Raw genomic sequence first — 16,313 nt, forward strand, 5'->3', positions numbered from 1 at the left:
TTGTCATTCTCCATAAACCTCTCCTCACTTACGTCTCCTGTTTGTTTACTGATATGTCTCCTGCCCTAATACATGCTATCAATCAATATCTGGATGATTCTCATTTGCTTTGTAACTCCAGTATTTTTCATCTTGGCAAGGTTACATACTCCTGCTTCCACTGTTTTTGCTTCTGCATACTTCCTTTGTTCGTCTCTTGTTGCTTATGATGTGTGCATAGACATGGTGTTCAACTCTGTTCTTGCGCTCTTCATTGTGTAAATAATTCCGCATGTTACTGCATTATCAATGTAATTTCACGATTATTCGTGTTGTGATTGGGTGAAATAATAGAGCCCATAACTTCTCCAACAACAACAACAACAACAACAACAACTGTAAAGGCTGTAGAAGAAGCGAAACAACAGTTGAAAGAGAGTGAACGTCATAACAAGACGATGGAGGCAATTGCATTACGAGGCAAAGGCGTACACATGAAGCTAGCGCCATACAAAAAAGGGCTCGGCACCTACATATCTCCAAAAAACGTCGTCTACTGAATGCACTGCCACATCGAGCTCTAACCCATGAAGAAGTTTTTACGTTTGCTAAACAACTAGGAATTCATTATTTTCGAGGTGTGTATATGCGCGATCAACTACCTGCATGCCCACGTGAACGTGAGAGTGCTGTAATTAACTTAGACAACAGTCGCTGATCTGGCACTCATTACGTTGCCTACGTAAAACGTAAATCTAAAGTAGAGTATTTCGACAGCCATGGAGACACCTCCACCATTCGAGCTCATACGTTATTTCGTAAGCAGTGCAGACATTGTTTACAATAAAAACCGTGTGCAAAAATGCAATGCACGCACATGCGGGCAATGCAACTAGACATTAACAAACTAAACGATGACCTGGAAAATATAAAAGGCCGGACTAAAAATAATTATCTTAAAGTCAATCCATTTAAATCGCAACAATCATAATAGGATCCAAAAATAATCATACCAAACTAAAAAGTGTTAAAATTCCACCAATCCTATTCCACGCAACACCAATACAAATAAACGAAACTGTAAAGAACCTTGGCCTCATTTTTGATAAGTACTTAAACTGGACGGAGCACACAACGAAAATTTGCCAACGAGTATTCTTTTCTTTGCACTCCCTTAAAAGTTTACGGGATCTCCTTCCACTAAATACGAGAAAGTTACTTGTTCAAAGCTTAATTCTACCCATCTTCGATTATGGTGACGTAATATATAACAACCTAAACACCACCCTCAACGCTAAACTTCAGCGGGCCTATAATACATGCGTCCGTTTTGTATTAAATATGCCCAGGTATTGTCATATATCACCCTGTCTTGAACAGCTGTTGTGGTTATATTTGGCGGAGAGAAGAAACCTTCACTCTGTTTTGCTTGTCCACAACGTCCTCCGTACAGACAAGCCAAGTTATCTGAGAATGGATAATAAATACTTGTCATCCCTAAACAGTATACCTACAAGGTCAGAAACCTCTTCCCTGCTGAGCTTCCCAATTTACCGCACGACCGGTTACGGAAACTCATTCATACCTGCAGCCATACGCTCCTGAAATTCCCTTCCCGCTGTAATTAGAGACATACATAGCAGAAATGTGTTTTTAAAAAGATGTTATAAATGGTACATAGTCTTAAGAAATTAGTATTTAATGTTTTCTTTATAGTAACTCTCAGAAATTTACCTTTTGTTTATAACTATTATTTAAGTTGAATTTTATAATTATGTGTATTATGTATGTATGTATTATTATATGTAATTAGGAATCTCTGCAGTTTGTACAATGTAGCACATATACCTAAGATGGTTTGACATAATAGCATTCTTCGTAGCCTGAGCCACGCCATATAAAATAAATAAATAAATAAATAAATAAATAAATAAATAAATAAATAAATAAATAAATAAATAAATAAATAAAATTAAATAATGTCTTATGTTCTTATATCAAACCCAGACAGTAGACAAAGAGCAACAGTGTGCACGTGATAACTCACAGTGAAAGAACGTTCGCTGTACACGGAGAAGGACCTCAAAAAACCATCTACTTTAATCCACCGATCGAACTCGGTTATCAGCCACATAGTCTTGGTCCTGTACCGTTTGAAAGCGAAAATAAAATCTATAATGTGCGCGATGGCGTAAATAAATTCTATTACGATGAGTATGAGCCGTAAAAGTGAGTTTAGGCCCATCCGAGACGGCGACTGTTGACGTCGGGAAGGGCATCTAGCCGTTAAAGTAAGGTTATGCCCCTTCAAGGTGGCGACTGTCCACGTCGCGAAGGGCATTTGCCCGTAAAACTACGCCCTGTGAGGTTAGGCCCCTCCAAGGTGGCGTCTGTGAGGTTAGGCTCACTCTCTTATGCAAATGCGTGAATCGACATAGCCCTACTACAAGGGGCCAATGACCTTGGGGTCAGACCCCGCATATGTATGCTACTAGGGGTCAACGTCCTCGGGTGCTGACTCAGCACAAAAATGCTGATGCAAGTGATTTAGAACCCATATAGCCCTACTACTCACATAGTCCTGCACTATTTTGGTGGGCATTGGTTTGGTGTCTATCTTGACAACAATAATCCTTTCACTATGCTGGTCGTAGTAACTTACCCGCTGCCCTATTTTCTTATTCATTACTGAACCAACTCCTGCATTTCCCCTGTTTGATTTTATGTTGATAATTCTGTAATCTCCTGACCAAAAATCTGTTCTTCCTGCCAACATACTTCACTTAAACCAACTCATTTAACGTTAGTCTATCCATCTCCCTTTTCTGATTCTCTAACCTACAGCAATGATTCAAACTTCTAACATTCCATACTCCGACTCACAGAATGTCAGATCCCATCATGGTGCTGATCGCCCCTCTTGGGTAATTTCCACCCAGAGATCGAAATGGGGGACTATTTTACCTCCAGAATATTTTACCTTGGAGGAAGACATCATCAGTACATCATTCATACAGAGAGAGCTGCATGCCCTTGGAAGTTAGTTACAGCTGTAGTTTCCTGTTGCTTTCAGCTGTGTAGCAGTATCAACACAGCTAAGCCATGTTGAGAGTATTACAAGGCCATATCAGTCAATCATCTAGACTGATGCCCTTGCAACTTCCGAAAGGCTGCTACTCCCCTTTCGGTGAACCATTTGTTAGTCTGGTCTCTCAACAGATACCCATCCGGTATGGGTGCACCTCTGGCTTGACTATCTGCTTCATTGTGACGTGCAAGCCTCCCCACCATGACAAGAGAGAGGAAGTCTCTAATACAAAAGCAGATATATGAACTTAAAAAGAAAATCACTGACAACAACATTGTTGTTACAAAGGTGGATAAAGGTATTTCCACCATCATCATGGAAAAAGTGGAATGCATAAGAAAACATACATTTAATATTTCATAGTCAGAAATGACCCTACTTCGAAAATTCAGCATCAGCTTAAGCAAACTTTCAAAACGTCATCTTGTCTGTTAACAAACAAAGAAGGAAACAATCTAGTTAGTATGAAGCCAGACTTGTCCACTGCCAGGGCACTCCCCAAGGTACAATTTCAGCCATGTAGCAGTATTAATACAGTTAAGCCATGTTGAGTGTTATTACAAGGCCTTATCAGTCAATCATGCCTTTGCTGGCAGGACCTAGTGTTTACAGTGCACTATGTCTTCTGGTATAGGCTAGAGCAATTTTGTTACTTTCATAGATCTGTCTCTGTCTTATCCTTGGCTTTGACAATATGAAAGTGACTGAGGTATGAGCGATGCTAGTAATGCCAATCCTTATGCAGCCAGTCCCTGTTATGAATGGTGTGAAAATGTTGCTCATAGGGTCGGTTTGTGTATGCATTTCAGTGGGCTTGGCAGACTGATATGTAATAGTAACTCTGGCTCGGTGAGGAAAGCAACAGGAAACTACCTCACTCCTCATTTCCCTAGTACGCCTCTTCAGTGATGCCTAAGCCATCTATGACAGCTGATGGCAGAGGTGTTTAGGATCCCACCAGCGGCATCGCTGCCGGACTGAACATACATACATCAGTCAATCATCTAGACTACTGCCCTGGCAACTTCCAAAAGGCTGCTACTCCTGAGCTTCTAACATCCTGTTCTCATCTGTAGTATAGCTAAGTCAAATGGTTACAACAGCTACTTCATAGTAAATAGAATCCACTTGGACTAGGATTTTAACCCCAGTTTCAGTCTTAATGACATATCAGAGAAATCAAATATTTTGTTTGACCTTTTAATTCCAATTTTCAAGAAAAATAAGTTAGTAAATCAGAATCCACTCCTTCATAACACTTCCAGACTGCCCTCTCAGCAGCTGTCTACTATCGGCCCTCAACCACTTTAACCAAGGACAAATATACAAATCCTCACATTTTATTCTAAATTATTAAAAACGGAATTACCATTTTTGGTCTAGGAAATCTATCAAAAACAGAAAAAAATAGTTGAAAACTGAGTCAATTTGCTATTCAATATAACTACTATGTGCACTCCTACGATATTGTTAACATGTATCCCAGTATTCAGATATCTAAAGTTTGTCCCATTGTCCAGAAAAATTTAAGTAAAACAGTGGTTTGAGTCAACTAGAAATAGAAGACTTTATTTCTATTCTCAAATTGCTTTTACATAACAGTTACTTCATTTTAGACAATGCCATATACCAACAAGATGGGTTGGCAATGGGGTCACCAGCCTCAGGAATTCCGGCTGAGATCTACCTGGATTATTTATAATATACTGTTGTATCGAGATAACAATTAAGTAAAAGCTTCCACCTAATCGATACCTTTTTTATTATTTAGCCTTCGGCTAAATTTATGTCATTAAAAACTTACAGAACATGTTTCGATTGCTTAGCAATCATCATCAGCTGTTTCGCTTGAAGCTTAGGTGAAAAAGCATAAAACATTTCATAATTAAAATGAAAATGTGTTAGTAAGGGACGTTTAAGTGGTGAGGGAGGGTAGACGGGGGGGGGGTGTTGTGTTTGTTAGTTTTTTGTTGCATGTCGGGTCTTCAGCCTGAAGCCTGGTCTCATCCTCTACAGCTCCATCAAGAGCTGTCATACATAGCCTGGGTGTCACTGAAGAGGCAAACTAGGGAAACATTATTAATAATAATACATTTCATTCAATTATTTTCTGGGCGAGATATGTAGATGACACCCTGCTGATTATGAATGAGAGTGTGCCACTCCCACCACTCTCTCCAACTTAAATAGTATTGACCCACATATTAAGTTCACATTAGAATTGGAAATTGGACAAAATAATAACTATTTGGATTTAAACATCATAAGGCAACCTGGTTCCCTGAGTTACAGGATATTCAGAAAAACCACACAAACCGTCAGCACAATTCAACAAGATTCCATACACCCCCTAGTCCACAAACAGGCAGCTTACCATAGCATGGTTCACCTAGCTTTTAACATCCTGTTATCAAAAAGGGATCTTAAAAATGAATTAAATACCATCCATAACATGTCAAATGGTTACAACAGCTACTTCATAGAAAAAATATTGTAATTAACAAACATAAACATTGGCCTTCAACCACTTTAACCAAGGACAAATCAAGTAACAATTGTTTCTCTACTTTTATGTTTAACAACGAACAGCTTTATCAAATCACTAACATTTTTTTAATACAATGTAAACTTAGCCTTCAGGAGACTAACAAGAGAAAGGCAGACATTCTACATAATACTAACTCTATTAAAAACAACAACAACAACAACAAATTTTCTAAATCAGATTTTTATAGGCTTAATTGCAATAGCTGTGACTCTATGTATGTTGGTCAAACTGGAAAGAGTTTCAACCCGAGATACTTGGAATATGCCAGTGCCCTAAAATATAACAGGTTTTTGGCCATGGGGCAGCTCATAGGAGATTTCAACCATAAGTTCACCAACATAAATCAGGACATGAAAGTTCTCAAAGTTATTAATAAAGGCCCCTGCCCAACATCACTGGAAGTTGTTTTATCCACTTGGACCAGTATTTTAACTACAGTTTCAGTTTAAATGATATATCAGAGAAATCAAATATTTTGTTTGACCTTTTAATTCCAATTTTCAAGAAAAATAAGTTAGTAAATCAGAATCCACTCCTCCATAACACTTCCAGACTCCCCTCTGAGTAGCTGTCCACTATCCCACATCCTTCAGCCTTGCCTTAAAACCCCCTCTCTTTCTCCTCTCCTGCCATTCACCATTATCTCCCCTCATACCCTCCTTCGCTTTTCATGGTCCAGTTCTAATCTAGCTCATCAGTGTGAGTTTTACAGTGGCCCTGCTGGCTATGCGACACACTTTTCAACTGGAGGTGAGTCTTGCAATCATTGTTTTCATTCCATCTTATTTTCTTCCCATTCATTTTCTAATTTTGACCACATTTTCCAGATGTACTTCACTGTCTACAATCTGTTTCGTGCTGCAAATTTTATCACAGACACAACCACCTTATAGGAATGGTCTGATTTAAGCTTCATGTGTGTGTGTGAGACACTTATGCTCCAGCCGTCAAGATATATTATTCGCGTGCCACTTCTATATAACTTTTACTACATGAAGCTCCATTTCTAACAGAGGAACCTTACAAGGTCTATACTGACAGTCTAATGTATCTAATTTCTACGATTTGGTATTGTTACATGAGAAGGAACAAGATGCAAAGTTAGCACTAGCAAATCTAGCCAAAACTACAGAAAAGGTTGATCTAAAAATAACCTACAACAAGACTAAGGTACTGAATACAAAGACCGATTGGAATGTAAGAGACCAAGTGGTAAAGAGAGTCAAGAGCTTCCAGTACCTAGGTGAGAACATCACGAGTAAAGTACAAAGCAACAAAAGTACCACAGACAGAGCTCAACTACTGCTGAAACTACGATATGCAGCCATGACTACATATGGAAAGGAGAATCTCTCGAGGAATGCTAAACTGCGACACAACATGATAACCATCAGAAATGCTGCATTATATGCAACTGAGACGCTGACATTGGGAGAGAGAGCATGCATACAATTGGAGAAGGAGGAAAAAAGAATCTTGAGACACATATGGGGCACCAAAAAGCAAGGAGAAATCTGGGTGCACAGATCAAGACAAGAACTATATGAGAGTATAGAACCAATCTTAAGTGTGATAAGAAAGAGAAGGCTAGGATTTGTTGGACATCTCATGGGGATGGATGACAGTAGGCTAGCCATGCGTCTTGGTAGGTGTGCTAGCTACCAACTGATGAGCCCAACCTAGCACACGGGGGCGAAACGCTGGCAACAATCTTTACATACTGCTTACTGAATACTTCTGCCTTTTGAAGATCCTCGACAAGGTATGGATTTCTTTGTTGGGGTTTACTTTCGAGATTGTAGTGGACATACAGATTCTTCAGAAGAAAAGTTAAAGAGATACAAATCTCACAAGATTAATAAAGGAGAACTGTAATACTTATTTTCAAGATCCCCAAAAGGAACTTTCACCCCATCAATGCAGTAATTAAAACTGAGAGGACTTTTCCTATTTGTGAAACTCACAACCTGACTTTTAACCCTGTTTATCATCATACCATTGCCTACTGTACATCTCACAACATTATCAAGGTCATTTTGCAGTTGCTCACAATCTTCTAACTTATTTATTACTCTGTACAGTATAACATCATCTGCAAAAAGCTTTATCTCTGATTACACTTTGTTATACATATCATTGATACTGTATATATAAGAAAACATAAAGGCCCAATAATACTGTCTTGAGGAATTCTTCTCTTGATTACTACAGGGACTCTTCCACTTTTCACTCAAATTTGTATGACTGCCAATTATGCTTGCCATCATGTTATCGTTAGCTGACTTTTTTGCTAGATTCAATTTCTTAGTAAGTTCCTTCAATTTCTCCTTACTTCCACAGCCATTTCTAACTCTATTTCTTTCCAACCTGCACCTCCTTCTTAGTCTGTTTACTTCTCTGTTATAATATAGTAGATTTTTACCATTCCTTACCACCTTTGAAGGTATAAATCTATTTTCACATTCCTCAAAAATTGCTTTAAACTCCATTCTACACTCGAAATATTGCCTTTAAGAACTCAATTCAAGATCTTTTAATTCTCTTCCTTGAATTTATTGAACTTCTTTTTTTTTTTTTAAATGAACCATTTTGGAGGGGTCTTCTTTTGCCTTATGGCCTTAGGTGCTTGTGTTCCAGATTTCTTCTTCTTCTTCTCCTTCTTCTGCTTCTCGTGGTTGCTTATGCGAAGGTTCATCCCCTAGATACACTTCGTATCCTTCGTCGACGTACTCGTAATCGTCCTCTTCTTCCCACTGGGAGGGAGAGAGGTTCCACCAGGTACCGAAAAAAATACAACCTCCCCTGTATTTTGTCCAACCCTTTTGCATTTATCTTACTTGACATTTCACATCGCTCCTTGGAATTTAGTGCAGCCTTGATTGCATCTTGACTTACGGTTTTCCCTTGTAATTAATCCACCCTTTTTACACTATACTGTGCACCATTTTGCGGTTTCTCTTTTAACTTAGGGTTATTAATTATGTTTTCAGGTTTGGTACCCCTTTTCTTCTGCATTATTAAGATGACACTAATTGAGACTACCTCAGTGCTCTGCAATTCCTCCTCCTGTGCCCATTAGGTTTTTGTCTAATGTTATTCTTTTGTGATATAATGTGATGTTATATCACTAAACTTTTGCTAATTTTGGCCTTTTTCTAAAACTACATTTTTGGCCATTAATATAGTATGAGTATATAATGTTGTATACATTTGAGGGAGGAAGTCACAGTTAGGATTTAATTCTTGGAACTATTTAGCGCTCACCTGGTTGGAGTAGCCGAGTTTGAAATACTCGAACCTCCTTTGCAGTACATGAATGTATCAGTCCAAAATATTTAATACCTAACAAGAGGCTTGAAAACCCATCTTATGTACACTCCCTTACTTGAGCAAATTTTTTTGAACTCTCTTAACAGTGTAAGTTCCCATTTTCTTGGAGACGGGCTCTCTAAAATTCTTTAAGGTTGTTAATAGTTACTGAGTTTTTTTGTTTAAATTTTCTCAGCTCGCTTTATTTTGTTATATTTGGCAAAATATTTAATTAAATGTTATATATATTTTTAGTAGTTTTGAGAAAGAGAAAACTTAAAAGTTAAAATTGTTAAATACATGGTAAATGAATTTAAATGTTTCTTCTTCTCACAACTACCTCATCTAACCCTAAAGCCCTGCCACTTCTTTAAATCAACCCTCTGCTGTAACAATAAGCATTGTTCTGTTTTCTTTTATTTTCTTTCAGGTAATTGCTGGGTGCTAGAGGCTATATCAAATCTTACTCTTCACAAAAATTTATTCCACCTTGTTGTTCCTGATGATCAGAGCTTTGAAAACAACTATGCTGGCATTTTCCACTTCAGGTATCTTTAAACATAAATTATAAATTTTTGCTCAACATCCATCTAGACCAGATATTCTCAAGTACTGGTATAACATGTTCTGGCAACATTATCATAAGTCTTTAGTCTTTTCAGAACTAGTCATCATTGTATTCTTCCTATACTCCCAATACTTTATCCATTTACATTCATTGACAATTTTAAAAAATTTAAAAATTCTCTCACAAAGAGGGGTGATAGTTTTCTCAACATGCAGTTGCATCTCAAGCAGATAATCAAATGATTAGCGCAGTGACATGAATAGTTGAATCGTCTTGCCACCAGAGGCCATGAAAGTGATACTACCCGTGGCATGTATAAAGGCTTGCAGAGGCTATTCGTACATAGTGGAGTGGTGTTTCCGTATGTGGAGGGCCATGCCATTCTGACCAGGCTGTTAGGGTGCTTTTGGACCACTAAATATACAAGGATATACATACATGGCAATTTATTGGGCTCGGAATGCTCTCGACTGACCATCAGGACAGCAGATCTCTGATCCTCTGACAAACAAAACTAGATCCTAATGTTACAGTGTCTGCCATCTAGGCACATGTAGTACTTTCTTTATAGGTCCTTTTGTCTGCCTGAACTATTTCCAGGCATTAGGCTGAAGGAAATTTAATCTTGCCCATTATGCGTCCTACCATTGACCATCCCTTGTCTCCATTTACAGTGATACCTGGGACCACGCTGTATTTGGTGCTGAATCCAGGTTCTCTTTGTGCACTAACAATGGCTGTGTTCTTGTCTGGAGACCTCATTATTCAGGTCTGGGGTCCATTGCATACAACAGTTGGTTGCCTATAATAGTGATACAAGGAGCATTTAGGATAATGCTCAGCTGTGCACAGGAAGGGTATCACAGGAATACCTCCACAACATTGGCACACTTTGTCAACTTGATTGCCAGATTTATCACCCATCAAACATGTCTGTGACCACTTCGGGGCCAACTTCAACAGCCTAGGAGTTTACACATCTAGAGGACCAGTTGCAGGATATATGGACAGGTATGCTGCAGGATACCATACAAAATCCCTACGCCTCCATGCCTGGTCATATCATGTTATGTATCCTAATTAGAAGCAGACCCTCAGGATAGTAGATTCTTCATGTTCATCTGTCCACAATAAACTATCCTTTTGCTCTGATATTGTAGCCACTTACTTACATAAATATTACAATGAAAAATGAAATGTCGTATGGCTTTTAGTGCCGGGATATCCCAGGACGGGTTTGGCTCGCCAGGTGCAGGTCTTTCTATTTATCACCCGTAGGCGACCTGCGCGTCATGATGAGGATGAAATGATGATTGAGGACAACACATACACCCAGCACCCGTGCCATTGGAATTAACCAATTAAGGTTAAAATCCCCGACCCGGCCGGGAATCGAACCCGGGACCCTCTGAACTGAAGGCCAGTACGCTGACCGTTCAGCCAGCGAGTCGGACAATGTTACAATCACCCCATATAAATTTCACTAATTTCAACAACTCCTTACCTGGTGCATGGTTTTATTTGACACTGAGTGTATTATGTCATCATGAAAAAAATGTGTTCTGCTATTAATCTTCCTCTTATGAACCAAAATTAGTTTCCTTGTATGTGAATATCTTCCTTATGTCTAATTCTTGCTAGTATTCCATTATCTACAAATATATATATAAAATAACATGTCCTAACTGACTGACTGACTGACTGACTGACTGACTGTTTCATCATCACCGACTCAAAACTACTGGACATAAAGAAATGAAATTTTTCAGATACATTTATATTAGGGTGTAGGTGCTCACTGAGGGAGGATTTTTGGATATTCTGGCACTAAGGGGGTGAAAAGTGGGGGGTGAATTTTTAAAATGAGGATATCTATATCTCAAAAACTTAAAAGTTTACAGACATACAAATTGGTATTTGGAATCTCCTTTAAAAATAAAGAAACACTTTTTTTTTTTTCAGAAAATCCCATGAATGTGGTTGAAAAAGAGGGGAAAAGGGGTTGATCACCTTTCATGAGAAGGCTTATATCTCAAAAAATGAAGATGTTACAGACATGAAAATTTGTATTTGGAATTTTCTTTGAAAGTAAAGAATTACATAGTCTTTTGTCTTTGAAAAATCCACTTAAGGGGAGTGGATTAATTGAAAAATTAGTTGAATTCTTTGTATGAGGCTACTTATATCTCAAAAACTAAAAGATGTTACGCACGTGAAAATTTGTATTTGGAACTTTGAAAATAAAGAAACACACATTTTTTTGGATGGGGGGGGGAAATCAACTTAACAGGCTGGGCTGAAAAAGGATTTTAATTCTTTTTATGAGGATACTTATATCTCAAAAACTGAAGATGTTAGAGTCATGAACATTTGTATTTGGAATCTTCTTTCAAAGTAAAAAAATATGTGTTCTTTTGTCTCTGGAAAATCCACTGAAGGGGGTGAATAAATTGAAAAATTAGTTGAATTCTTTGTATGAGGATACTTATATCTCAAAAACTAAAGATGTTAAAGACGTGAAAATTGGTATTTGGAATCTCCTTTAAACATAAAGAAACACGCACTTTTGGGGAGGGGGGGAATCAACTTAACAGGTAGGAAGGGAGGCGAGGGGGGCGGGCTAAAAAAGGAGTTGAATTACTTTCATGAGGATACTCAAAAACTGAAGATGTTACAGGCATGAAAATTAGTATTTGGAATCTCTTTTAAAAATAAAGAAACACGCATTTGTAAATAGGGAGTTGAAATATGTTTATGAGGATACTTTATCTTAAAAATGGAGCTTTTACAGACGTGAAAGTTGGTGTTTTGAATTTCCTTCCAAAATAAAGAAACATGTATTTTTTGTTTTTGGAAAGTCCACTTAAGACGGGTGAGGGGTGGAGAGAAAGGAAGAAGAAGAAGTCAAATTATTTTAATAAGTATACATTTATCTCAAAAACTGAAGGTGTTACAGATGTACAGACATGAAAACTGATATTTGGAATCTCCTTTAAAAATAATAAACACGTATTTTTTTGTTTTTGGAAAATCCAGTTAAGGGGCTGAAAGGAATTGGAAATTATAGAACAGATAGGGAGGGATTACAATTGTAATTGTTTGTGGATTCCTCTAAGAGGAGCTTAAAGGCTGTGCTTCTTCATAACGGAAACATTCTAGCTTCGATTCGTGTTGCACATTTCATTTCACTAAAAGAAAATTATATCACAATGCAAACTGTTTAGATGAAATCAAATATCATGAGCACCGGTGGGATGTGTGTAGAGACTTTAAGGTGTGTGGTATTCTATTAGGACAACAAGCAGGCTACACTAAATTCCCATGTTATTTATGTGAATGGGACAGCAGAGCTAGGGACAAACACTGGTCTACACCTTTCTGGCCCAAGAGACATGTTTTGACACCTGATGTGAAATATGTTACAAATGCTGCCTTAGTTGACCCACAAAAAATTATTTTGCCACTGCTAGACATCAAACTGGGAATCATGAAGCAGTTCATTAAGGCCTTAGACAAAAGTAGCCCCTGTTTCAAGTACATTGCAAGCAAATTTCCACATTTATCTGATGCAAAAGTCAAGGAAGGCATTTTTAATGGACCACAAATTAGAAAGCTCCTGAAATACAGAAACTTTGAACAGATGATGAATGCTGTGGAACTTGCTGCATGGAATTCAATAAGAGACGTCATAACAAAGTTCCTAGAAATGTAAAGGATGAACAACATGAAACAACGGTGAAAACAATGCTGGATGATATGAAAGATTCTAGGGGTGTAGAATGAGTCTGAAACTGCACTTCCTTCATTCTCATCTTGATCATTTTCCAGAATATCTTGGGGCCGTTAGTGAAGAGAAGGGAGAGAGGTTCCACCAGGACATCCAGGAGGCAGAAAGAAGATACCAGGGGAGGTGGGATGAACCAATGATGGCTGACTACTGTTGGTGTTTGAAAAGAGAAGACAAACTTGATTCAGTCAGATGCTGGGCAGCCAATCGTTTATTACAAGGGGACATCTAGGACTGTTAAAGTTTATTTTGTTCACATTTATGAATTCATAAAGATACTGAATAAAAGTTTCATTGTTTGCTTGTAAATCATATTTAATTGTCTCAGAGTTGTTTGTTTATGTGTTTTTGTGTAAATCAGTATTATTACAATAAATGCTAAATATTTCATTGTAATTTTATACTCAATAATCATTCATTGTATATAATAATTCAAGACAATATTCAACTATTTCAAAATATATATAATAATACAAAAAATTATAAATATTTCCAAAATTATCAAAATTTTTCAGTACTTTTTATATGCAATATTCAGGTCTATCTCTTATTTTGATATACATATTGCGAGAAAACATGACGTTATATGTAGAAATGGACAACAGATTTGTATTCAGTGACCCAAAAATGAGTTAATATCACCTATCATACCTCTTGCCACAAAAATATGTTTGAAAATGCTGGTTTGTAATATAATTGGCATATAATTGTGACTCATCTTAAGGTATTAAATACTACAACTTCTTACCTCCTTTCTTGAAAATAAGTATTACAGTTCTCCTTTGTTAATCTTGTGAGACTTGTATCTCTTTAACTATTCTTCTGAAGAATCTGTATGTCCACTACAATCTCGAAAGTAAACCCCAACAAAAAAATCCAAACCTTGTCGTGAGATGGGGCTTGCATGATCAAATGATCCCAAGAGTTACATGGTGGTAGCTTAGCTACTGGTAGGATCTCCAAAGCCAGACAGGTCGAAAATGATGATCCAGACTAAATGGGATACCTTCCCTTGTGGGTGGGGGTAGTAGAATAACACCCACCTGTTGTACAAAACAACTAAAAGGAGTGACCATGGTTTGAAAATGGATTATGGCATTAGAATTGTGAATTGAACCCCCTGTTTGAATACATCCACAGGCAACCTCTGTTGTTGTAGAAGGGAACTGAAAGGGTCATGAGGCCATCAGTCCCCTCTCAAGGGTTAGTTTTAGACCAATTCAAAAAATATGTACATGTTGCATGGGGGAGGGCCCCTTACATGTACTACTGTACTCAAAAACCCAGACAATATCCACAACCCGTCAGGTGAGAGCACCCTGTATCCTGGAGTAGTATTCTTCTTATTCTTTCTAATTTCCTGTTTCCAGTCTTCTGGATCATGTTGTGAATCAAGAACTCTAAATTGTCTATCTTTCGACCACTCCTTTCCTTCCTCCAATATTTCTTTTACTTTAATTCTCTCTTCTCTATACTTCCCTTCACCGTATCCATCCACCTTTTTCTGGGCCTTCCCCATTGTCTTCTTCCTATTATTTTCTCCAAAAATACTCACTTTGGAACTCTATTCTCTTGCATTCTAATCATGTGTCCATACCATTTCAGCATACTGGTCTCTATCTTGTCTTGCAGTTTACGGAATCCAATTCTCTCTCTGATTTCTATGTTTCCGATTTTATCCCTTCATGTTGTCTTCCCAATTATGCCTCTAAGAAATTTCATTTTGGCTGCTTGGATTCTCCTTTCATCATGTTTGGTTGTTGTCCATGTGCCCACGTGTATGTTGAAATTGGTGTGTAATAGATTGAGTACAGAATTTTCTTGTATTTCCCTGCAACATCCTGGTTCTATATTATGCCTGTCACAAATTGGTAAAACCCAGTGGCTTGTTGGATTCTCTTTCCAATTCTTTGTTTATTTTCCCATCTTCTGCAAATTTGCACCCCCAAGCATTTGAAGCTTTCCACAACTTCTAATTGTTGCCTTCCATTTACTTCAATATTCCCTCTTCCTTCTCTGTTACCTCTTGTCATCACTACTGTCTTACTCTTCTCCACACTTATCTTCATTCCATATTCCACTTTCTCCTGATTCCATACAGTAACTTGTTCTTGTACTTCCATTTCATCTTCTTCCCATGTTACTGTGTCATCTGCAAAGAGCCAGGCCTTTGTCTCTTTACTTGCTATTATTTGTTGTACACTCTTGTGAATTTCATCCATGACTGCGATGAAGAGTAGAAGCAAGATTCAATCCATCAATCACTACTGATCTGCATTTAGGGCAGTCGCCCAGGTGGCAGATTCCCTATCTGTTGTTTTCCTAGCCTATTCTTAAATGACTGTAATGAAATTGGAAATTTATTGGACATCTCCCTTGGTAGGTTATTCCAATCCCTAACTCCCCTACCTATAAACGAATATTTGCCCCAATTTGTCATCTTGAATTCCAACTTTATCTTCATATTGTGATTTTTCTTACTTTTAAAGACGCTGCTCAAACTTATTCTGAGCTCGATAGCTGCAGTCGCTTAAGTTTGGCCAGTATCCAGTAATCAGGAGATAGTGGGTTTGAGCCCCACTGTCGGCAGCCCTGAAGATGGTTTTCCGTGGTTTCCCATTTTCACACCAGGTAAATGCTGAGGCTGTACCTTAATTAAGGCCACGGCCACTTCCTTCCAATTCCTAGGCCTTTCCTATTCCATCGTCGCCATAAGACCTATCTATGTCGGTGCGACGTAAAGCAAAATAGCATAGCCATAGCAAACTTATTTGTCTACTGATGTCATTCCACACCATCTCTCCACTGACATCTCGGAACATACCACTTACAATACCAATATAAATGGTCCGTTATTGGACATTATAAATTTTCCACCTAACAGATTCGGGACAAATATTTCAAGTTCCCTATGGGAATCAACATCTATACCATACTACTTAGTCGAGCAGCTCGTCTCCTTTCTCCCAAGTCTTCCCAGCCCAAACTTTGCAACATTTTTTGTAATACTACTCTTTTGTCTGATATCACCCAG

The 16,313-nt window shown here is 38.0% G+C and overlaps 1 protein-coding gene across 1 annotated transcript in view; it reads left to right on the plus strand.

Moving 5' to 3' along the window:
• The window catches only part of LOC136877780 (calpain-B-like), a gene marked incomplete at its 5' end in the record, with an annotated part of 257,610 nt that overhangs the window by 63,724 nt on the left and 177,573 nt on the right, over positions 1-16,313 (plus strand). The window contains 1 exon segment of the mRNA XM_068228743.1: positions 9,355-9,472. Coding sequence (XP_068084844.1) covers positions 9,355-9,472 — 118 coding nt within the window.

Source organism: Anabrus simplex, chromosome 7 (assembly GCF_040414725.1).
Source record: "Anabrus simplex isolate iqAnaSimp1 chromosome 7, ASM4041472v1, whole genome shotgun sequence".
Taxonomy (NCBI): Eukaryota; Metazoa; Arthropoda; class Insecta; order Orthoptera; family Tettigoniidae; genus Anabrus; species Anabrus simplex.